Source organism: Miniopterus schreibersii (assembly GCF_964146895.1).
Source record: "Miniopterus schreibersii genome assembly, chromosome: 2".
NCBI classification, from domain to species: Eukaryota; Metazoa; Chordata; class Mammalia; order Chiroptera; family Miniopteridae; genus Miniopterus; species Miniopterus schreibersii.
The window spans coordinates 34,738,123-34,762,938 of NC_138102.1; the positions used below are offsets into that span (position 1 = coordinate 34,738,123).

A 24,816-nucleotide genomic window follows, 5' to 3' on the forward strand; every position below is an offset into this window, starting at 1 on the left:
TGGGTAAGCACCAGTGAGCTGGGCTGGATTTTTCTCCTATCCTTCTGAAAAAGGGCCTCCCAGTCTTTGAAATGGAAGCCTTGAGTTTCCTAGGGCAACCGGCTGAGGGGTACTGGTGGGTGTCTGTCATGGGGCTCCTGGACACTCACACCACTGCGGCTATGCTTGTCCAGTGGCGCAGAAGCGCATGGAGAATGTTCTTTCCTGAAATCCCCAGATGATCTCCAAGCCCCCCACGGCCCCCCGTGGGGCACAAGCTGTCTTGCTGGCAGTCGGGACTGCCTGAGCCCTACGCATTCCTTTCCTCCGCTGATCAGGTGGTGGGCTGCTTTTTCCTGGCACAGAAGCGTAGGAAGAGAGGGGATGCCAAAGCTTCGGTGCTGGCGCAGAGGAGACTGTGCCGCGGAGCCGGGCCTGAAGCCCTGTGCGGCTGCCCTTTCTGATTCGTTGTCACCTGGCATCGGCACCTCATGGACGGTGAAGAATCAGCTCGAGTGGGCTGTTCCCTCCAACTTACTGTTCTTCAGAACGCAGAGGAGGGGAGTGAGGGCAGCTCAGGGGCAAGGCAGAGGCCCCAGTCAGGGTGTCAACAGCTACTCCCTCAAGGTGTCATTTCAGAGCCCTTCGCATCAGGCAAGATGGGGAAGGGCAAGTTCCCCAGAGTAGCACCTGCCATTTAGCTTCAGACACAAAACCCTGGTGGAGCCAGACCACGGCTTCTGAGACAGAACTGAGAGTCAGAGCTGACCTCAGGAAACAGCACCCCAACCCAAGGACTGGGCATTCCAGCAACAGGGCTCAGGTAGCTTTCTGGGAAATAGATCTGAAAAACAACAATGGGAATTCCATCCAAAAATTAGTAGTCAGCTCTCCACCTCGGGGCTCTGGTAGTTCTCTCCTCCACAGAGGGACGAGTGCCCACTCACCACGGGGCCTATGAGTATCTGCCTCCCCCGCCCCACCGAGCCAGGCTTCCTCAGCTGGCTTGCTCAGAGCCCCGTCTCCCCATCCTGGGCCCCGTGGGCTTCTCTTAGGCGGGCACAACCTTGCCCCTCTGCAGCGGCTCAGCCTACTGCTTGGCATCTGCCTGCAGGAGCACCCCTCACTGCTTCTTTATAGGAACTTTGAGTAAGTGAACTCAAAGTTAATGCAAATATGAAAAAGAAATGAATCGGGATTTCCAACGATCACCCCAAGGGAGCCCAGGCCAACCGGACCACAATGCCCTTAGGGAACTCATGGCAGGCCAGAGGGTCTGGGCCACGGCCCCACTCCAGGCTCCAGCGGGACACACTGGAGGTCAGGTCAGAGTCTGCTCGAGCCTGGGGCCATGGGGACAGACAAGTTTATGAGGCCTACTAACAACCTTTCTTAGCCAGCTCTGGGTGCTTGCAGCATGGGTGATTTGTGACATACATACAGGTACCTGCAAGTGGTGGGTCCCCAATTGTTAATCAGAAAAACAAAACCTCTGATTTAGCCAGAGGTCCTCAGGAGAGGTGGGAAAGTCCCAAGTTTGCAACATTCCCTTCGCCCTGATTGTATGACCCTGGTGGTTTGATTAACAGGACTTCACAGAAAGTGCCTCTGGGTCTGGCGTGACTGCTCTTCTGCCCGCCCCGCCCCACAGCGCTGCCCTGACGCAGAATTCAACCCGGCAGCTTCCTCTTCACGCCTGTTTTCTCTCCCTGGTGTCCGCTGGTCTCTACTTGTATTACTTAGCTATAGACGGAAATTAATCCTCTCTCTGTTCACTTACAGCAATCTGCTGTGTCGTCTGTTTTCAGTCATTTGTCCCTAAAAGAAAGAACCCTTGGAAGTTGTTTCTTTACCCCACAGAATAGTGAGATAAGTTTCAGTCCATAGAATCTTTTTATACCTGCACACATGAACTTGATCTTAGTTCGTTATTTCATTCCTCAAAAATCCAAGTCAGGGAAGCAACGCAGTACAAACCACACAGCAGAGAATGCAGAGGGGGCTGTAACTAGGGGTTCCCGTCCCAACACCACCAAGAGGGCACTACACAGGCCTCTCACCTCAACTTGGAAGGCCCTTGTCCAGAGGTGCCTGCCCCTCCCGTACCCTCCCTGAGCTCGGGTACACAGCCGTGTACCTTCTGGACTCCCCATGTGCTCGGAAAGCCCAGACATTAATTGAGTGAGCAGAGGCCACGTAAACGTTCAGTTTCCACCAGACAGCTCACATATGAGGGCCCTGCCCTGAAGGAGCCGTGTGCGCACACTTCTCTCGCACTTTTGTGAATCATCTGATAAAGACTTAGTGATTGTGACAGGACGTCTCCAACGCTGGGCTTACAAAATGGTCACAAGCCCCACAAGTCTTTTTGATAATCCTAATCAGCCTGATGTACTTCTCCGCTCCCTGTCTAATTGCTGTAAAGTTTGGAGGCCTGAATCCTGTATCTTTCACCCAGCTTATTGCGTCCCCTCCTCTGACATGAGGTCAAGGTTCACATTCACATCCGATTATCAGAAGGCACTCATTAGGCAGGAGCCGGCCTTGTCCCAAAATGAGTAAGCTGGAGAGAAACTCGGCCCATTTACTCAGCAGATTTCAGCATGTTTAGGAGGCCTGAATGTCACCAGCGCTGCTCTGTGCTGAAGAGGTTCAGACATCTCCAGCTGATGATTAATTGTGAGTGATGGGAAATAAAATCCAGTAAAGCCAGCTGCTTGCCATGGTCGGCAAAATGACTCTAATGGATATAGGCTGCCAATTTTCCAGTTTTACTGGCAAGTCTTCCAAGTGTAATTAAGGGAAGTTATAAATGATATGGAAATCTATCAAGTTCCATTTATTTTCAGAGGACTCTTTCCCCAGAGACTTTTATCTTCAATTAAAGCCCCCAATAGCCTTCTACCAAGTTCCTTTCACTTCTTCCCCGAAGATGAAAAGACACAGAACCTTCTGCTGCACATGTCGCTCTTGGAAAACATGTTAAGACTGGGACACATTCGGCAACTTGTATCATTCAGACCCACTGCAAACGCAGGAAGAAAGCTCAAAGGAAGTGCAGGAAGAGAAAGAAAAGAGAAAGGGGGAAAGACCTCCACCAAACATAAAAGGAAGCCCCCAAAAGTACAGACTTGAAAGCTGAGCTCAATACCGGATATTCATCAGAAGGAGGTGTAGCTCACTAATGTTATTTGATTTGGAATAAAAGCATGAAAATGATGGCAAAGGCCTAAAATTGGAGATGTAAAGGATGGCTGCACAGTATTCCATTTCTCAATTTCATCCTTCAGAGCCACAAAATGGGGGTGATACAGTGACGGGATGAGATTTACAGTAACAGCTGTGGTCTTCCCACACAAGGGAGGCCCTTCTAATGGGCCAAGGTCTGTTTCGAACAGACGGGAGTAACAAAACAAGGTTCCCTATTAGGAGTGTGCAGCCATATTTCTGATAAAGAAAATGATTATGGGAGTCGGATTTCCTTTAAGACGGCCCCTCCCCTCTTTTGTCGTCCAAAACCAGGGCCGATTTTAAAGGTGTTATCCTTTAAATATAGGCAAGAGGACAGAAACGGCATGGCGGGGCTTTCCCCCGTAAGCCCCCTCTCTAGCAACTGTAAAGAATGCATAGGAAACTGTGCCAGTGGCATATGGCTTTCTACTGTGCTAAACATTCATACAAAAGACAGGTTCATCAGTCATTGGAGTATCTGGATAAAAAATTAGCTCCTGATGGATGGTATTTTGAGCTTACCTGCTGCTAGTACATTACCAGAGAAACACAGGTTTTGAAACCCACATGACATTAGAAACTGCAGACCATGAAATACGACACATGCAGGAGCACATAATGTACGCCAGATTATACAAAATAATAAATAAGCTATTTAAACCCTCTGCCTAAAATTGGGCCCGCTGCAAGGAACCCTGGGTCATTTCTACGCAGGCCAATTAATGCACAGCATCTGCTGTATAGAAGCAGGGCACGAAGCACTTCCGAATGATTTCAGCAATTAAAAGAAAACTGTTTCCTGCCTGTTCAGACAGCAACTGTTTCAATGCAAGAGTGAGCACCAAATCACTGCGTGCAGCTGAAAAATTAAGTCCCCTTTTTGGGGAAGAAGGGTGGGTGGGAGGAAGAATTTTTATGGAAAAAGGAGCCTTCTTTTGTTGTCCTACATTGTGTGTTTTTCTGCCAAATTAAACAGAAGGCTCGGAGGGCTTACCGGCCTGCTGCAGTCTCCCCTTCTGCTGCACTGGGCCCCCCGAAAGCACGGATCAATATCAACCCTGCTGACGCCTCCACAAAAGTGAAAATCCTTCAATTACATTTTTAAAGGCAGTTCTACTTAGAACACAGGTGCCTGAATGCAATGCATTTTAAAGCCCTTAGATCTGAAGAAAGACAAAGTTAACAGCCACAGGAAAAAGGCATCTCAGATTTGGTTAAAAGGCACTGCTAGAATCTGATTATGATAACTTCCTCTTTCTGAGCTGGTAAGATAGGCTGTTAAATATCCCCTGATATTTCCCAAAGAAGAAATGTGCATTCCCATCCCAACATCTTCATGTAAACAGGGAGGGAGAGGACACCCCAGGAGATTGTGCAGTATTTAAGCAATAACAGAACAAACCATCATCAAATTACAAAGAGAGAGAAGGAAGGTGACATAAATGCCGCCAAACCCCTTATCCCCAGTGTAAGGCCTCCTTTAATGGGTTTGTGCAACAGCCACCTAACTCAGGAGGGCATGAGCAAGGAGAAGTAACACTCAACCAAGGCAGAAGGCTCTGAGGGACCACAGGCCCACCCTCCGCCCGTGCGCCCCGCTGTAGCTCCCCCTTGGAATTGTGCAGTGGGTCTCAAAGCAGGGAGCTGAAAGGCTTGGGCAAAGAATACAGAGTTGTGGCCAATATTAAACAAGTCCAGTTTTTCTTAAAGTTCCTTAAAATGAAGAAAAATATTACACCTGACTGCCCTTCAAGTTAGCTCAAAACTGGAGCCAAAGCCTCTAGTTACAAAAAGAATTAAAATTGATGTCATTTACAATATCTTTAAGAAATCAATCTGGATCCACTACCTCTGTGAAGTGGGCTGGTTAAAGGATTCAGAGCAACGATTTTATTTTTTTTGCAAAAGGGTAAGAAAGGCTATTTTGAATCTTGGTAAGGTTGAGAACTGTCACCTTCAAAAATGTTTAAAACAAAGATAATATCCCCTATAATCCCAAGTAGGTCATTCCTTGAAAAAATAAATCAAATGCCAAATTTGCAGAAGACTCTCCTACAATATTTAATTTACTGATTAATCTATAAAAACATTTTATCTTATATTGATATTATCATTAAGTTGTAAAATTCCCAAATTGTTACCTCCAACAAAAATTACCCCTAATGTTTAAAAGTAAATGTTACCTGGGAAAGATTAAAAGGCTAAATTCTGGATAGTGGTTACCTCTGAAGAAGGCAGGGTAAGAATTCGATTGGAGAGAGCTCACAGGGCAAATTTACTGCATAAGCAGTGTTTTAGTGTTAAATAAAATGGGAAGCAAATATGGTAAATTAGGTGAGCAGAGAGCTTAGAAGTACTCATACTAGTCTTTATAACTTTTAGTATGTGTGTACTGTTTCATATTTTAAAGTTTAAAATGTTAAATAATGAATTATTATCAATCTATACATGCTTTGGAATACAATCTGGGGTTTGGGTGAAAATCTGGCACCTTATCAAATAAACTGCTTGAATAACTACTGCTATAAAATATGTAAATTTAATTATTGCAATTATTTCCTGATTGTAAATCAAGGTATCCAAAAACTGGAGAATCTATCAAACAGCCAGGCCAGGTCCTCTGCCAGGGAAAGATGCGATTATTGATACTGGGCTGCGTGGGGTACACAAGTCACTGCCAGGCAAACACGTCAAGAGGGCCAAGCCAACCCTTCTCATCGGGAATACCTAAGCGCAGAGGAGGTTTCAAATCCTGCCTATTCAAGAAATGAAAAGTAAAGGTCTGTCACCAAGTTTATTTGTGATTTCTCCAAGATCAGCTGTAAGCTCAACTGCAGCCGGTTTAGAGACAAAGAGGAGGTGTGACTATCATGCTCACCCATCCACCTGCTTGGGCGCCTGCCCTCCCCCTGAAGGACCACATGCAAGGAGAGGGGGAAAAAACAGGGCGAAATCTGGGTGGTGCTCCTATTAATGATTACAAATTTTATGTTCTCATTGGTACACTTTATAGCACACCATTGTTGTTGGTTTTTTTGCCTAAGTCACTGTTATAAGAACAACAATCCCAAACACCAAATTACCTGCTGCTGAAAGTCAGTTCTGCTACAAAGTGCACCATCCTCATCTTGCCCCCTCAAAATACCCCAGTTTGTCTTACTAATAGTGGACGGGCTAAGTGGCAGGAAAAAAACAGCAACAGGTAGTTAATGTCAATCTATTATTTTACCTGGTCTCACAAACTAAGAAGTCACAAAGTAATAATTAAGAAAGAAACATAAATGGGCAGATGGCCAGCTTCTTGTTCATGTCTCACTTAATTTTGGATGTATTAAATAAAATAAATGTTTCTGATGCAAATCTGAGATGGCCGCAAAATCTAAACATAACTAGAAAAAATCTTAACTAAATGCAATATTAAAATATCCCATTAGGTTGCCTCATTGTTATTTTTATATTTTGTTTTCTTTCTGATATCAAAACAAATGTGCTCATGATGACTTTATTTTATACTTCAAATGAAAACTGGGCAAAAAATTCAACAGCTATAAGTCTAATGATGGTATTCAACCATCATTCTGAAAGAATATATATTTAAAATTTTGTTTAAGACTACCATAATCATTACAAGTTATTAAAAATGCTAACTTTGATTACAGAAGTGCCCCCAGTTTATGATAGTATTAAATGTACAGAAACAATGGCTATTTTTCAAACTGAAATGAAAATCAGTCATTAAAAATATTTTCAGAAGGCTTATAAAAAAGGCATATAAGAGCGGTATAAAAGTCATTTTTATCATTTGTTTTCTGAATTAAATTTGTGATTGTAGACTTTTATGATCCAGTTCTACTTAGTTTCTAATTGGTTTGTTTGCTTGTATGCATTTTACTGTTTATTAACAAGAATCCCCTCCCCACGTGTTCAAAAAGGCTATTATATAATCTTTTTAAAAAGATTTTACTACCACATTTAATGTTAAATAGCATGTTAGTAGACACTGAAAAAGTATTAGGAACTTCTGCTGTTTGAACCCGATAAAAGCACTTAGAGTAAACTCTAGCTTCTATGCTGAGGGAGGGGAAGACCTTGCCCCACACAGCTCTCCTAGTGCAGGTATTACTTCTCAACTGCCACCTAAATCATTTTGTCCTGAGATTTTTTTAAACTTTGCTAAAATTGTTTACTTCACAAAACCAGTTTGTTATTTATTATTTATGGGACACTTCTGTGGAACACGTTATTGCCAGGCTCGCCACTCTAAGATTTGGCAAGTTTTATTTCAGCTAAACATAAAATTTACAGATAACTGGAATTGAAACTACAAAAAATAACATTTCAAAGAAAAGAGAACACTTGTAGGCCCCTAGTTGTTTTTTAGGTCCTTGTTTTCCTTGAAAATAACAGAGATGATTGATTCCATTCTCTTTCTCCTGATAAAAGCAGAACCTTGGCTGGGCTATTGTTATTGCTGAGAACACAACATGCCCTGCAGCATTACAATAATTTCAAACTGCAAAACTTGAAAGTTACAAGATTATTTTCTTATAGTGACCTCAAATAAGTGCTGTGCCTTTGGTCCCAGGAAAGTTCCTTGTGTTTTAATTACACAAAGCTGATTTAACTGTACAAGTTGTTGTAAGAGATGACGCGTAACCGTCTCGCCCTGCATTTGGTTTAGGTATTAGCGGTTTGGGACATTTTTCACAAATAATAGCTCAAGAGAAAACACTGTTTCATCAAAACACAATGGCACAAAATATAAAAGAAAGTTCTGTGAGGGCCAGAAGTGGCACTGGACGCTAGAGCGAGTAAAAAGAAAGCATCTGCCCGGGAGCAGCCTAGGCACATGCGTGCAGGGAGCATTTGTAGGAGGGGAAGGGCAGAGGCGGGCCGGGTCACGAGGGGTGCGCCCCAGCCACGTCCTCTGACTTTAAGGAAGTACACAAAACAGCGGCTCCGGTCAGTCCTCAAACCAAACCATTCTTGAATACCCACACTGAATTCCTGGCGGCGGTTTTCAATATCTGAGCTACCCCACGGCCAAGGACTAACACCGCACTGTTCCATTTCACTGAAGGCCTTGCTTTCCGCATTAAATCACTGACCAGCAAGTGGAAAGCATGAAGGCTAAGCCCTCTGCTACCTGGAGAGGAGACAGCAGTTGGCAACCGGACGGCCGCCCGCTCCCGGGTCCCTGCCCCGGGAGCCGGTGCAAAGGGCAGCGCAGGCGGCCTCGGAACCTCCCCGCCACCCTCCCGGCGGGAGCCGCCTCCGCCCCTCCCCCTCCCGCGCTCAGGTTTTGACTCAGGTGTTGGCAAAGTAAGGACTGTCGCGAAACACTTATTATTTTTTAAAAAGTGCAAATGTGGTTTTATAATTAAAGCCACACAATTAGGACTGACAAGCTCGGGATGGCAGTATACAGCCCATGTGGCTTCCAGAAAAAGCTTAAGAAGGAAGATGAAAAAAACAAAATAACCCCCTCACACTGTTTACCAACCTACACTTGTAGTCAACTAGAAGATTCGACTACCTGCTCTGATGATTTGGATGAGTGCACACATGCTCAGAGTCAAGGCCAAGGGACTATCTCCTAGGGACTCTAATCCTTCAGAATGAAGAATACAAGGCAGACCCCTCCCCCTTATTCATCACATACATACAATCTTTAAGTATCACCTCTTCCAAATCCTTGACATTCGGGCTTAGACAATCATGAGTGCTTTCTTCCAAGAACATCAATGCTTCCTAAATAACGCAACAATTCATAGCTCCTTAGCTTCTTTTATTAATTTCTAGTAAAGCTGGTAGTTCCATGTCTGTATCATCAGGTAAGCAATTGCTAAGTCAGTTTTCCAACTTCATGTGTCAATTTCAGGACTAATCATTTAAATAACTGAAACTGATGATTTTTCTTAATATTTATCTATTATACTTTCCTAGAATCCAATGACAACTACGTGAGTTTTCCCTCAATATTATTCTATTTATGTTAATAAAGAATTACAGAAGCAGTTTTAATATAATCTTTATAGTAAAATATATCAATTCCTCTGACTTAACTGACATACAAAATAGAATTACCATCTTATTCATTAAAGACCGTCATGTTTAGCTGTTATTTTCTGGCACACAAATAAAAATGCAAGTACTTACATGCCCCCTAGAAACCTACTGGTTGAATCTTTGTTTTCTTTTTACTTCTGCTGCTAATAAATAGAGATTTCTAACCATGCTCTAAGAAAATGCACATATCCGACCAATTTGTCCACAGTCGATCATCATGAGACTGAACATGTGAGGAAATATTAATACAGCTTTGATTTTGCCTTAGTGTCACAAAGTCTACATGAAAAATTTAGAACTGTGATCCTAACCTTTACTTACCAAGTTACGGAAGTGCTCTGATATTATATAGATTACAGAATTAACTTCCCTTTTATCCTAAAATTTATGCAAAAAGTTCCCCATCAGAGGGTTATTTTTTGCTATGAGTTCTTTAAGGATGCTTAAAGCACAGAGAGCTAGGACAGTAAATAGGAATTTTAAATAAAATACTTCCTGAAACTCCAAATTTGCCAAATAACAGAATGAATCAGGCCTTATTTCTGTTCCAGTTCCAGATTATTTTAGGGGAGAGGCACTCCGATATTGTTATTAACCTAATTCAGATGTGAACAGTTGAACAAAAACTGCACAGAAGCTATTTTGCTGTTTCGTGGGGGGTAGTGTGACTCAAGAAAGACCTGCACAACATATGATCATGCTTCAGTCTGCCCACGTCCCACAGGCAGGCATGCTCCTTACCATGTCCCCAGGCTTGACAGAGACGGCCACCACCATGCCCGGCATCGGGGAGCGAAGAATACTGCTTGTATCCTCAGTCACTTTTTCCAGCATAAATTTGTTCAATTCTGCGGCAAGTTTCGTTAAGATGTGCACCTTGTACTTAAGGAAAAACACCACAAATGAGTTTAAATAATGACCTTTTCCTAAAAAGTAGCACTCACTCAATATCAGTTTTTGTCTTTTAAATTTAAATTATAACACTTTGAAGTCACATGGTTTTAAATTATTGTACATAAAAACAAAATTTGTTTCTGGCATATGTTATGAGCCAGTTATTTAAGGGATTTCTTGAAATAAGAACTCCTCCAGTAATTAATTAGTGATAGTCATCATCCTGTATCATGAAGAAAAACTTTATAAAAAAAAAAGTGAGAATTTTCTTTGTTTTCCCTTCACCGCTTACAAAACTTATCCCAATTAATGCAAATTCCGTGAGCTGGGTCAGCCAAAGGGAGGAAGGGGGTGAGCTGTGAACAAGCACCAGTAGATGGCAGCAGATTGCCATCTCTAACGTCCCACTCTCAAGAGAGCTGCTGTACTACGTATCAATTAACTTAAGACAAAGGGTTTCAGTGTTCATTTTGGGCCAAACAATATTTAAAATGCAGTTTTTTTCCAGTGACATAAAATGTTATATTCACAATCTAAAATGTTAGCTTTCTTTTTAGGCACAGCATTATGTAGTTTTTCTGTAACAAGATGCTTAGGGTATATACAGATGAAATATGATAAGAATATCTTCTGTAGTAAAGGACAATATATCAAGAATTTAAAACCATTGAAAGAAAAACGATATGCACAGCCAAGTATTTTAATGGCACAGTTTGTAGGTGGCTCACAAACAATTAAGGGCACACTAAAGACAGTTCACACAGGACATTTCTGGTGAAGAGAATCTCTGCCTGGCAGGAAAAATCCTGGATCTCTATGAATAAATATGTGAGCCTCAGTTTGGTCTATCCAAACAGAAACAAGATAAAATGGTTTGAGGAAGTGTTAGTCGGTGAAGTAGGAACGACCACCTGAAGATTTCTGGATTCCTACCAAATCGCATTTCCCTTGGGGAGACAGATGCAGCTTCCAGGCAGCCCGATTTTGTTCAAAAAAAGCTGCTGTAACTCAAAGCCTCCTGTGGGCATCATGATGGCAGGGATGCAACAACGAAATAGAATTCACCCTTTAATTCAGTACAGGGTCGGCGGAAATCTCTAAGTGTGCTCTTTATGGGGCCTATTTAAAGAGGGGTGGGGGAGGGCCCCAAGGAAAAGCTTTGATGGCCTAAGTTCAGAGCAGATTTACGGCGCTGTGACAGGTTGAATAATAACATCTTTTGCATGTTTCTTTACTCCTGAGTGTGTGTTTTGCAATCAAGACATACAAGTGTCTGCCAGTTTCTGAAGGATATGATCCTTAAGTGAAATTACAGTGCAAATAAAAGCTTTTTGCTCCTATTAAAATTCATCTGAGTCATAAGTGGCAAGGGAAAAAGCGAGAAGAGTACGCTCTGCTGTCAGTCTAATAAACATTCCGGGCAGAGAGGGACTATTTATCAGTGAGGAATTGCACCTCAAAGTCCTTCATTACATCTATTGGAGGGAGGATGGGAAGAGAGAGGAGAGAATATAATTGTACTAAATTGCACAGTTTTAGTGTCTGTGCTCTGTCTGCCTTAGAAAGGAAATCCAGCATTAGAAGCACCAATCAACAAAAAAGTTACTTTTCTAGCTGGCATCACCTGGGTGGCTCCTTCCTTGTGGCTGATTAGCATTGGGCCCAGTTGTCGAGTTTTCAACGTAGCACACAGATCTATTTTTTCTTTTTCTTTCTTTCTTTCTTTTTGTTTTGCACAATTTGACTTTAAAACGTGAGTGCTAAATTCAAGGAAAGTATCTTTCTACACTGAGAACAAAGAATTTATCACATTTCACCACAGTGGATACCCTTAAAGACTAATTTTAGCTATATCACAAACAAGTCTTAATATAAATAAAGTGCTAAGATTGTCCCAGGCTCCATTTCTCCCCAGAAATGACAAGATCCTGACTAGAACTGGATCCTTCTCTGTTTTTATAATTTTCATATCTTTTGGATTCCTTTCTCTGTAGGACTCCTGCTTTGCTTGGAAAGAGATGTAAAAGAGTCACAAAACTTGGGGCCTTCAGATGCGGTCTTTGTTATTGATGAGATGTTCCTTTTCCTTTTGTATTTGTTTATTGTTCTTAAATCTGTTTGGGGGATAAGCGACTTATTGTAATCACAGGCAAAAAATAACAACGGGGTAAACGCCTCAGGAGAGGCCTTGTTGCAAATAGTTGGCTTAGCAATGACCTTTCTGAATATAAAAAGAGGAGGCATCGAGAAGGTTCTCTTTTTAAGATTACCTTTGATGTTGTCCTGACCCCTTGAGCGTGCCCATACAAACACGCCTTCTTAAAACAACCTCTTGGCTCGCCTGCGCAGCGTACACGGGGGCACTGCCAGGATGGGATCTAAGCGGAGTGCAGCATATGGGCCCATCAGAATGAATTGCCTGGTGAGAACCGTAAAAGGTTTTTGATGCCCCAGAAAAGAAGTCATTTAAGAATGTACACTAGGGTTTTCAAAGTTTATGATCAAAACTGCTATTTACTGTTTCTCTGAATTCTTACGGGGCATGGGCAGAGCAGCCAACTAGTTGAGAGATTTCAGGAAAATACCCTGTGATGCGTGCAGTTTGGCTTTATGCTAGGCATTTAAATATTCTTAATGGGTTCTGTAAACAATGTCCCTGGAGAGTGTTGATTTTAAGCTGTTGTTGTTTTCAAGCAGAAAAACCACGACCTTGATGTTTTGGGGGTGGCAGTCCCAGATTTTAAAAGGCTAGTAGACAGCACAGAGAAGCGCAATCCTAGAAGAAGCAGAGGTGCTCACCCTGCAAGGTCGTGAGAAACGTCTCCTTGAGGGATCAGAAGCTGTTTGTTGGTTCAGTAGCTTTGGGTCATTAGTAGACGGAACCTCACTCTGTGGGTTTAGGGAGGTGCTCTCCAAACCACAGTCAAATTAATATGTTCTTGAAAAACACACCTCACTGTGTAAGTAGAACAGGTGCTCTCCAGGATCAGCCTGGGCAGACTCCTCAATCCATACAGACAATAGGGGAGGGACCCAGGTCTTAACTCATGACCTAATTATAGTAAAAGGACCCCAGCCTAGGTCTCTAAGCAAATTAATTTTATGGTGTCTACAATGGAAAACCATGTCTAATAAGAAAATTTCTTCCAGAAAGTTCAAAAGAAAGAAAGAAAGAAAAGGGAATCATAGCAGACATGAAAGGATCAGGAAGAAAACGATAAGAGATAGAAAATTAAAAGAAATACAATGGAATTGTTTTAAAAATTAACATACAGCTCTTAACATGGAACCTGATAAAAAGGGAAAAGATGAGCGCCCAGAGCTATGGCAGCTGGGGGAGAAGGAGGGAGCCAATCATGGTTTGGGTTAACAAAAACATCCTGCAAATTGGACGCCCACGTGGGCCATTCACACACACAGCTCTGGCCCACAGAGAGCAGCCCTCACTATGGGTCCACTCCACTCAGATGGTCACACAAGCACCACCTTGCTGGTGTCTGCATTGGCTTAGTGCATGTATCTCCTGATGGAGTTTAAATCCATGTGCTTCTCTCAAAGGCCTCCAGCTTCACCAACATATCCCAAGTTCTCACGTATTTGTATCATTTAGGGGTCTGTGGGCTACTGGCAAGATGAGTGCTTTCAGTTTGCTTTACGTATCTTTTCAGTTGTGATTTCCAAGCCTTTAGCTTCGTTCCTCTTAATGTAACGCAGCTCTGGTTTCCATTTCTACACCATTCTCCCAACAATGAGGATGTGTACAATAAATGAACCATAATATTTTCCCATGTGAGCTGGGAGCCATCTCAGTCAACAATGGGTCAGGGAAAATGATGAACCTTAAATGACAAACCTTTACTGTGAATTATTTTACATCAGTTATCTTAACATCTGGAAGCATTGGCCACATACTACTGTTCCTCCGCCCTCACTTACTTAGTGAGGCGGCAAACCCATTTCTTCAAATACAATGGTCTCTTCATTTTTAAAGTTGTACACCTGCTGGCCCCAACGGTCTCCAGCATTAAGCTATGTCTCCATTCTCACAGGGCAGCACTGAGAGCTAACACTCAAAGGTTCCCCTAAAAGTCTACTTCCTAACTTGAGCTAGAGAAAAACCATCAGTGCTTTTAAAGCGACCGAAATGACTAGCTGTAAAATGATACATCTTTTGAAACAACAGCTGTCAGAAAAAAGAGAAAAACATGAAATGCAAATTAAAACACTGAGGTGGAATCAGAAATGTGATCCAACCTTGTTTTTCTTTCCTATGTTCTCCGAGAGACACATCATAAACTTGCGGAAAACCATAGCAAGGGTTCAAAGCCATGCAAAATACATTCCCCTGTTTCAGCATTCGGTCCAAGCAAACCAACCAACCAAAATCTCCAAGAAACAGTGCTAAAACATACAGAGTTAAAGCCTGTGCTGTGCTGCACTTGGAGGTACAACCCAGGCGGAGGAGGTGAGCAGGCGGCAGCGAAGGTGCCTCTGCAGCGGCCTGTTAGCATAACGCTGTGACAACTCCATCCGCACGGTCTCAAGGTAGCTGTCAATCAGGATGCATCATTTAATCCAACAGCACTCGGAGGACTTTCTCCGACAACCCACATGACAGCATATCTACAGCTCTATTTATATCAGCGCCCAGTTGTGTTTACAATGCTGTTGTAATTAGAAAAGATGCAACAGGCAGCAATATTATTGAGATTTCCATTTTGCAGTATTGCCCTGTAAAGTGTGATCTTGCTTCACAGAGTCATGCTAAATGACAAAAGGCTATTTTCTTCAATCTCCCAGCTCAGACAGCACTTCATTTGCAGCTATCTATAATTAGATTAATGGTGTAGTGGAGTACAAAGCAGGCCCACTTCACATCAGATAGCATATGAATTAGGACAAACACTTATTTCAATTCCAGGCAGAGAAAGCAATGACTGGGGTATTTAGCATACCCTTTATGGTGGAATGAGATGTTAATTGTGTACCATTACCTCTAAACTGCTTGCTTGTTGTATAAATCACTGTGCTAATTGATGCAGAGATAGAAACGTAGCCACAGGCAAGAAAGCAAAGGAATGAGGGCTGAAGATGGTGGATAAAGGATTATCGAGTAAAACCATATGGAGATGGGGTTCCTTTGAAACCTTTCCTTTCTGCCCATGAGCAGGATTTCTGAAAAGTACAGAAAAACTCTTGCAGTGGGAAAGAAATTTTAATTTTTCACATTCCTTTTAAAAGCACAAATTTCTTTTAAAAGTTCCTGGCTGCCAGAACTCCAAATAAGAGGTATGTGGAATTAATCTAAATATACACTTAGAAAAACATGGAATGTGCAGCTTTCAAATAGTCAGAACTCCGTATCTTGGTTTTTGGCTCATGGGTTAATAACAATTGTAAACTACTGAAGTAGATGTTTCTGATCCAACCACAGGGCAAAAATAAATTCTATCCCACGGCTCGAAGTTGTTCTCATAGACCAAACCACAACAAAGTGAAGAACAGAACTCGCTGGTTTAGGTCTGTTATGGACTCTAATTACGTGGGAGCATTTACTCAGGCTGTGAACCCAACAGAACAGAACCATTTCCACATGCCACTGAAATGACGATTTTAAGACCGTCACCAAAACACTCAAATCTGTCTACTCCAGTTCATGATTTCACATCGATAGGAAGGAACTAGAAAGGAGATCTTTTTCTTGTTTTTTTTAAACTAGCAAAAAATAATAAACAAAAGCATATAATAACTTAAAAGTTTCAGTCTTACTGCAAAACACTATTCTTCCTGTTTAAAGTGTCCTATTCAGCACTCAACAGCTCTTATTGGGGTAATATGAGCATCTCAGAAGCACAAATATAGAAACCAAATGCTATAAAGTCCGACTGTTAAAGATCCATGGAGAAACATGTTCTTCAGAAGTTCATAAATCAATTGCATGCGCCCCGTGTATGTGTTCACAATTTTTTTAATGGCAAAGCAACAGTAAGGTGCAAATTACTGCTGTGCACTTTTTCACAAATTCAGCTGCTTAGTAATTAGCACTGTTATAACAATATTTTACACAGAGAACAAATGCAGTGGGTCAGTTAATAGTTCAAATTCTCAACTTCAGAGTAACAGTTAACATACCCATCTACTGCAAGTGCACATTTGAGAAACCCTTTGTACAGTTTAGCCTTGTGAAATCCAAATACCGTATTAACTTGCAAGACAATAAAACAATGTCCCAAGAAACTAGAATGTCTGGTTCAAGTTATCGCCACTGAAACATGGGAAAAAGTCTAGAGCTTTTTTGTTGGGCAACAGTCTACCTTTCACCACACAGAGTAGCCCTTATATGTCTGACTGCAGAACTGAGAACACCTGTATTGCTACTGAAAAATCAACAGTTTAAGGTTTAGGTCATTATGCTAAATAATATATTTTTTTAAAACAACTATGAAGAACCATCAAGGACTCCTGCAATGGAAACAAATGTTAGCAAAATAACTAGTGTGAACTACCCTGAAATAATGCCTCCTGAGCGTGCAGCTAGGTGACACAATGGAAATGCATGGAGGAACAGATCTGGACACAGCGTCCAGGCCTGCTCCCGATCATTAATCGCTTGTTTAGACCATTCAAGCTAGAGCAGCAAGCCCGCAGCAAAATGCCAACACGCCCCTCACTCGCGGGTCAGCGATGCTGGTGTTAACAGGAGAAAATATATGGTTTCTGATATTGCATCCCAGTTCCTCGGCATTTGCTCCCTTTAATTGAAAGGCAGTTAAACACAAAGTAAATCATTCGGTTAGCTTAGCTGTTTAATGACATATAATTGATAAAGTCAAAATGCTGCAGTGACATAATGATTCACTTTCAACACTCGTTCACTTACATTTGTGAATCAATCTATATTCAAGGTTTAGTTTTTTTACTGCTAAGTTGGTTCTTGAACTTCAGTCTTGCTGGATCAGTCAATGTACCACAAGGAGCAACAATTTCATTATGGACAGTTTTTGAGGGAAGAATCACAAAAACTGGGTGGGAAGAAAATTCCAGCAAAACAAAACAACAAAAATACATGAATCCCATTTCAGCAACTCAACTTTCAAATGCTTGCTACAAAAGGGGAAGGTTTTCTTAAAGAAAAGAACTACCTTAAGGCTAATATCAAAACCTCTGAAGGAGTAAGTTTGCATGTATCTCTGGCTGTTCCCCAAACAAAATTTTCCCTGGAGAGAAAAATGTAGGAATGTCTGTCAATAAGGTAAAAATCGAACCCAACTTTTAAAAATTTTGTTTTTTAATCAGAAACACAGGGTCTTTCAAACTCTAATATGCTAAGACGCTTTTCTTTTTTTAACAATAGCACTGAAAATTGAAAATTAAACATTAAGCCCAATACTTAATAGGATTTATTTCCTCAGTTGTGCTCCACTGAGGTTACGTTCCTTGTAACTGGCACCACTGTGTTTTAAGACAGACCCCAAAACGATGAAACAATAACAGCTATGCTGCAGGAAGTCAGCCCAGTGCCAGTCTGCGGGAAGGAGTGTGCCCAGGGCAAGCCCTCAGTGGGGTTCTGAGGGAGCGATCCGTTAATGGGGCCACCTCCCCGGTGCTTGGCACTGTGGGGACCCCGTGTGCAGGTGTGCCATGATAAAGGGACCCAGCCTCTGCTTTGCCAGGTGCCCACAAGCTGTCTAACAAGCAGGTACATCAGCCACAAAGGTAATTTGCTGGAATAAGTGGCACTTATGCATCCACAAAGGCAAGTCCATTGACAATGCCCTGTACGGATCTCAAAACAGAACATGTGCGTTCTGTTTGATCAGGAGTCTCCGTGACACATGACTATAATGAGTCATTTCTTTCCTTTTTTACACAAGAAAAATATTACAGATCTTTAAAAGCCTTGTACTCAATTATGTAACAATACCAACATCTGTTAACAGTACAGGCTGTTTCTATGCTGGATCCTGAATTGTTTTATGTAATTAGGAGTTCATAAGGTATTTGGTAAGAAGGTACCTTTTAAAAGCACTATATAATTTGGGGTACAATGAAGTGTTCTCTTGAAAATCTATAATTAGGGCAGCATCAGCTTACAGGAAATGTTATAAAAACATGATTATGTAAATAAGCACACAGGTAGGGAAGTAGACCATTTCGCTATGGTCTCCACCCCCCTTTTCCTCCTCTTCTGTATGAACTGTTCTTTGCTCGTCTCGAGTCCAAGTTATGCCGCTACAGAGTGCAGAATAAGCGAACACTGGGGGAAAGACGGGGAGCTGGCCTTCCTTTGTGAGTTCTGTAGTCCTGAGTTGGAACACCAGAGGCTGGGAAGTGTGCCAGTGCCAGCGACGACACTTTTGACGTTATATGGTGTTTTAATAAAAGATTTTTGCTATTATGAATTCACTGAAGAAATTTAGAATCTAATATGCCAAGATGTTGGCTTGTATTGCTCAGAAATTAAAATATATAAAGGCAAAGGAGACAAGAGTAGAGTTGATAATACTGTGCAGTAAACTGTTGGCTAAGAAGGTCAGGGTAGAAAACAAAGAGGATCATAGTAGGCCACCTCAAAATAAGCCACTTTGGCATAAGGATTGTTTGAGCTGAAAGCAATTAGCACTCTAAGAACAAGACATAAATTTAAAAGCAGGGCATAAATTACCTTGGTAAAGGTCTCTCTCTCTCTCCCTTACCAGCAGAACCACCCCAGTGCCAAGAAGAGACCTACTCTAGAGAAGACTCTTAGCTGCACAATGAACCTTACTAAACATCCCTTATTTATCATACATTTCCTAGTTACCTCCCCACAGCTCTTACCCCCACCCCAGAATCCCCAAACCTCCTTTCCTTTCCTATGTCTAACCTCTTCTCCACACTTTATTGCCCTTTGTTAAAATGGTATATAGCCCTAAATTCTAAGTGCCTCCTGAGGTCACATTTCTTTGTGAACTTCCATGTGTAAATACATAACATAATCTGTTTTTTCCTCTTGTTAACCTGTTTTTGTCAACTTAATTTGCAGGCTCCAAGCACTAGATCTAAGAGGTTAGAGGAGAAAGTTTTCCTTCCCTACACAACCCAACAACCATTGGCCCAAAGTACTGGGAATGATATACTACCAGGAAACTGTGTAACAATTTTATAATTTAGAAGAAATCTGAAATGTTTTAGCAGTTTAACCTGGGCTACTCAATGGACTTCTGGCATGCTGCATATAGTACATTATACAGAACATATTATGCTCAGGGTAAACAAGACCTGTAAAGCCACGTGGTCAATCTAGGGAAAAGGGGATATGGCCATCATATTGGATGCAGCGAAGGAGAGTGGAAAGCACAAGTTTTTGAAGCCAAATGACCTGAGGTTGATATCCTAACAGATCTACCTTTTGGCCAACTGACCTAACTTCTCAGAACAAATATCTTCATTTCTAAAATCAAGACAGTACATGTATTAAATGACTGGGGGATTAACTGACAAAGTAACTAGGCAAGTGCCTGACAGTATATATTCACCAAACATGATTTCCTGTCTCCTTCCCAAACATCTCTAATTGTCCAAGAAGAGACAGTAGTGAATTTTTTTAGAACTGCATGTTATAAGATATCTGAGATTAGTAACTTCTAACTATTATTGTTCTATCTTTATGGTTCTACATTTGGGAGTAAATAGATTAAATCTTCCAAACACCACATCTTGCTCTAAGATAAAAGGAAGGAAGTTGGTTTGGTATTAAGAGAACTTCTAGATCAGACAGCGCTGAACTCTATGGTTATCCTTTCCTTGGGTGCTTGAAGAGGTGCAACAGTGAATTAGAGAAACAGTTTGCTTCATTCATTCAAAAACCAGTTATCAAGAGTATCTGGGCAATATAAGAATACAAAATAAGTACAAAAAAATAGTTCCTGACCTCTATCACCATAATTTGGCCAGAGAGGAAAAAACACATGAATGATGCATGAATAAATATAAATATATATGAGTCCTACAAAGGATGTGATCAATATGAGGTAAACTTGATTTTAGCCCCCGCCTCCCTTTTAATCCTTACACGAGGATATTTTTTCTATCGCTTTTCAGAGACAGTGGTAGAGAGAGACAGAGAGAGAAACACTGATGTGAGAGACACATTGATTCGTTGCCTTCCACACAAGCCCCAACCAGGGCCAGGGATCAAGCCTGCAACCGAGTTACGTGCCCTTGACTGGAACTGAACCTGAGACCCTTCAGTCCGAGGGCTGATGCTCTAACCACTGAACCAAACCAGCTAGGGCTTAGCCCCTCTCTTAAAAAGCCCTCCCAGGTTGGGAGGCAGGTGAGAATAGTGATTAAACTTTTAAGACCTGGAGCCCGATACATAAGTTTCTAACTCCATCACTTGGGAACTTGGAAAAGTTCTATGTCTCACATACCTTAATTTATAAATTGTGGATCATAATAGTGCCAACTTTAAAAGGTGGTTGTGAAAATTAAGTGAACAGCCAGATAGAAGAGATGCATAGGGCCAGGCATGGAAGAAGGGGTGCAGAGCTTCCATGACATCTGCAGCCATGTCACCTCCTAACACCTCCACACGTACACCAATCCAGGAGCTCTCTAAACCACTCAGTTATTTATGGGAGGCTTCATTTGTGATTAATTCAATTAATTAAATCATTGGCCATTAGTGATTAATTCAACCTCCAGCCCATCTCCACTTCCAGGATGGGGTTGAAAGTTCCAACCGTTTAGTCACCTGGTTGGTTCCCTGGCAACTATCCCCCTCCCCCACCTCCATCCTATGGAGCTTCCCAAGGGTCACCTCATTAACATAAGCTCTGGTGTGGTTGAAAGGGGCTTCCTTTTACCTTAATGACTCATTTCACTTAGGAAATTCCAAGGGTTTTAGGAGCCCTGTAACAGGAATGGGACAAAGACCAAATATATATTTATTATAAATCACATCTTGAGTCAAAATTTAGGTACTAGAGGCTGCCCTGGATAGGTCTAGAATTCATCAAAACAAGGATCTAAAACTCTCTCTCAAGCGCACACAAACATACAGCTTATGGAACTCTTTAGGCCTATCCCCCACATTTGGGATTTCCTCTGATAATATTTTTAGCTTAATCTGATCTTCCATTCAATTCTTATGAGCGTCCTCCTGACTGAAAACTTGGCGCTATCTATCATAATCTTCTAGACTTTGGGTCTCTGTTTCTAATTTCTCATGGCAAGAGAATTTGAGGCAGGATAGTAAGAAGCCAGGAAAATTCCTTGGCAAGTGAAACAGGGAAAGTGAGACAGACAGCTGGCTCCTCTGGCACCCTGACTCACCTGCTTCCTCCTCCCGTACATGGCCACTCCCTTAAGCACTGAGCCCTCAGGACAATGAGGTTCTGATCAGCATCAAAGCCTCTGGTCTGTTGACCACAGAGGCTTATTTTTGGTCAAACTAAAGAAAACATCTAGGCCTCAGTTGTGTTTCAGCTTCAGATCCAGAAAAGCAGCAAAACCAGAGGAAGAGATTCTATGGCTGGCATCAGGACCAGATGCAATGACCAATGACACCCTACCCTAGTGCCAACCAATCAGTGGAGACCACGAGCCTGACTCTATACACTCATTTTGATGAATACACATATTAAAGGACACACCTGGAAAACTAATGAATACTCTATTGAGATCCTCCCCTGAGACCTTCCCTAAAATTCCTGCCTTTAGAAAATAGACAAAAACTTAAGACAAAGGACCCAGCGCGCACACCCTCTCTCTAGAGCATGTCTGGCACCTTCTTTCTTCAGGCATGTATTTTTTCTTTCTTTCTCCTAAGTCTAAGGGTCACCATGAGACTTGCAACCAGGGGAGCAGCACGCAGCAGTAGCTTATCCCATGCTAACCCCCTGAACCTGGTTTTTTTTTGTGTGTTTTTTTAATGTTTTTATTGATTTTAGAGAGAGAAGAAGGGGGAGACAGAGAGAGAGGGAGAAAAAAAACATAGATTGGTTTCCTCCCACATGCACATAACTTGGGCATGTGCCCTGACCAGGAATCAAACTAGAGACCTTTCAGTGCACAGGGCAACGTTCAATCAACTGAGCCACACTGGCCAGGGCTGAACCTGTCTCTAAGGGCCCTTCTTTTGCCTCTGTATCTCATTTCCTGAGTCCACACAGCCCAGCTGGCTCACTCCTGCCTCTATGACTTTCTTCCTTAAAGGCCAAGGCAGCTCTTTGAGAAGTCTATTTGAATCTTCCCTTTGAGTATATTTTCACTTTGTATGCTAAATAAATTTCCTCTCGTGCTAGAGTTCTTGGCTCTGAATTTTTTCTTTGCCAAACTCAAGAACCAAGAGCCGACACCACCATTAACAAATTCATATTTGAGGGATTTGAGATTTACTAAAAAAGAGAAGTGGGGACTGAGTTTGTAAGTAAACCTTGAAAGCTCTTATAAAATTTAAGATGTATTTTATAAAGTTAACAAGAGTTATAGGCTTGCTGTACAAGTCCTACAGTAAAGAGGTGCACAGAACAAGCTAACAACCCCCCCTTCAATCCTAGTCCCCTGAAGTCATTAATAATATGTATTGTAAATCTACTCACACAAATCTATAAACAAAAACATACATACCTATTTTTACAAATGCTTTCACACTAGATAAAATACAACAATGAAAACAGCTTATTTAAAAAGGGAGAAATCAATGCTACTTTGCTATTCATCCTTGACTCAATATAAACTTTTAAACAGAGGGATGTTTAAGACAGAACTTTAGGCAACTTATTTTTCTTTTCACATGCTTAGCTCATCTGAAGCAGAGGGAAGATCTCCACATACCCTGGTGTTGTTCCCAACCCACCTCAATAATGCAGAGGCTCTGCCCACAACAACTCAGAAGGTAGCCAAAGGGCCCTAGGAGTCCATCTTACCCAGGGTTCAGCTCGCTTCTCCCAGAGAATCAGGCCCAGTTGTAAATATAACGCCCAGATCCTAGGTGTGCCTCCCCTCAGCTTCTCCAACCCCTCCCATGGTTGTGTTGACTAATCCTGTACTCTGCCACGTGCTCTACCTCCCTCTCCTTTTCTCAACTTTGTTCCCCTTTTTTCTAATTACCCCCAACAGCATGACTTGTTATCTGTATATAACAGGTACTTCTGCCTGGTTGCAATGCCTCTATATTTCCCAGAAGCCCCTGTCCTTCACTCTCATAAGAGTAAATATTTATCTCAAATACTAATATTCATACCAATGAACATAAAGTCCTCTTAACTTTCTAAACTGTCACCACTCAGTAATTTTCAGTCTAGAAGGCTAGAAATGCCAAAAGCAATTGTAAAAAGCTTCAGTCCTAGAAGTTAGGATCATTTCCCTATCAACTAATTTGTAAATAAGATAGCTGTATAATCAAATTGAAAAAGGTTTAACCCATTATTACAATTAAAAAATAATACACAGTAGTCCATAAAATAAAACTAAGAAACATTTCATTTGTATCTATAATCCAGAGACCTAGAGTACTGACTATCAGCTACTTTTTGGTGACCTACAATCCTTTCCTCTGGGATGCAAGTCCTACATGGAAGGAGAGCCCCAGGAGTAGTGGGATGGGAGGGTTGTTGCTGAGCAGCCTCACTCTGTGGCATCTACCTTAGTGAATCCACTCTGGATCAGGGTCTGGGCCTGTTTCACAAGCTTAGAACTAGACTTCCTCTGTAAGCTTAGACTGGATCATTTTCAGCATGAATGATTCACCTGTCAAGTTCATAAGAAATTGATTGCAAACCATCTTATAAATTTACAGGAATATATTTATAAAAGGAACTCGCACATCCCCAAACCGCAGTGGGGGTACATAAATTTTAGCCAGTGGTTGTTTCACAAATATGGAATCAGCAGAAGCATCATCAGCTCATCTTAAGCAGCGCTCAAGATAGCATGAGCAGAGGTTCTCAAACTGGAAGCATCAAAACTCAACTGGAGGGCTTGCCAAAATGCAGACTACTGGGCCCCGGCCTCCAGAGTTTCTGATTCAAAACTGGGTTGGCACTTGCATTTCTAACAAGTTCCCAGGAAATGTTGAAGCTGCTGGTCTAGAACCAACTTGGAGAAATATGGGCACAAGGCACCATTTTTCACTATTGCAACAGCCTTTCCAAGGGGGCTGTCTTAGACCACTGGGTGTTATAACAGAATACCATACATAGACTGGGTGGCTTATAGACAACAGGCATTTATATCTCACAGTTCTGGAGGCTGGGAAATCCAAGCCCAAAGCACTGGAAGATTCAGTGTTTGGTCAGGATGGCTTCCTGGTTCACAGAGATGCTCTCTTTGCAATGTCCTCATAAGGTGGAAGGGTCAAGGGATCTCCCTAGTGTTCCTTTGATAAGGCACTAATCCCATTCGTGACCCAATCGCCTCCGAAAGGCCCACCTCCAGATACCACCACACTGTGAGTTAAGGTGCTAGCATAAGATTTGGGGAGAGGACAAACATCCCATCCATGCCAAGGACTTCCGCTCACGGCCACCGAGAAGCCTGCCTCCCCCATACTCAGCTAAACGTACGCTGTTAAAAAGGCTTCTTTGACTCTTGCTAGGTAGAAAGATCTGAGTGACATATTCTTTCTCATATATGAAAATAACTGACCAACCTAAG

The 24,816-nt window shown here is 42.0% G+C and overlaps 1 protein-coding gene across 2 annotated transcripts in view; it reads right to left on the reverse strand.

Annotated features, from left to right (window-relative positions):
- PCCA (propionyl-CoA carboxylase subunit alpha) overlaps positions 1 to 24,816 on the reverse strand; it is a 312,653-nt gene that overhangs the window by 3,790 nt on the left and 284,047 nt on the right. For both annotated transcript variants that reach the window (XM_081127259.1, XM_081127260.1), the window contains one exon: positions 10,021 to 10,161. In XM_081127259.1, the coding sequence (XP_080983385.1) occupies positions 10,021 to 10,161 (141 nt within the window). The remainder of the gene's footprint in view (positions 1 to 10,020; positions 10,162 to 24,816) is intronic.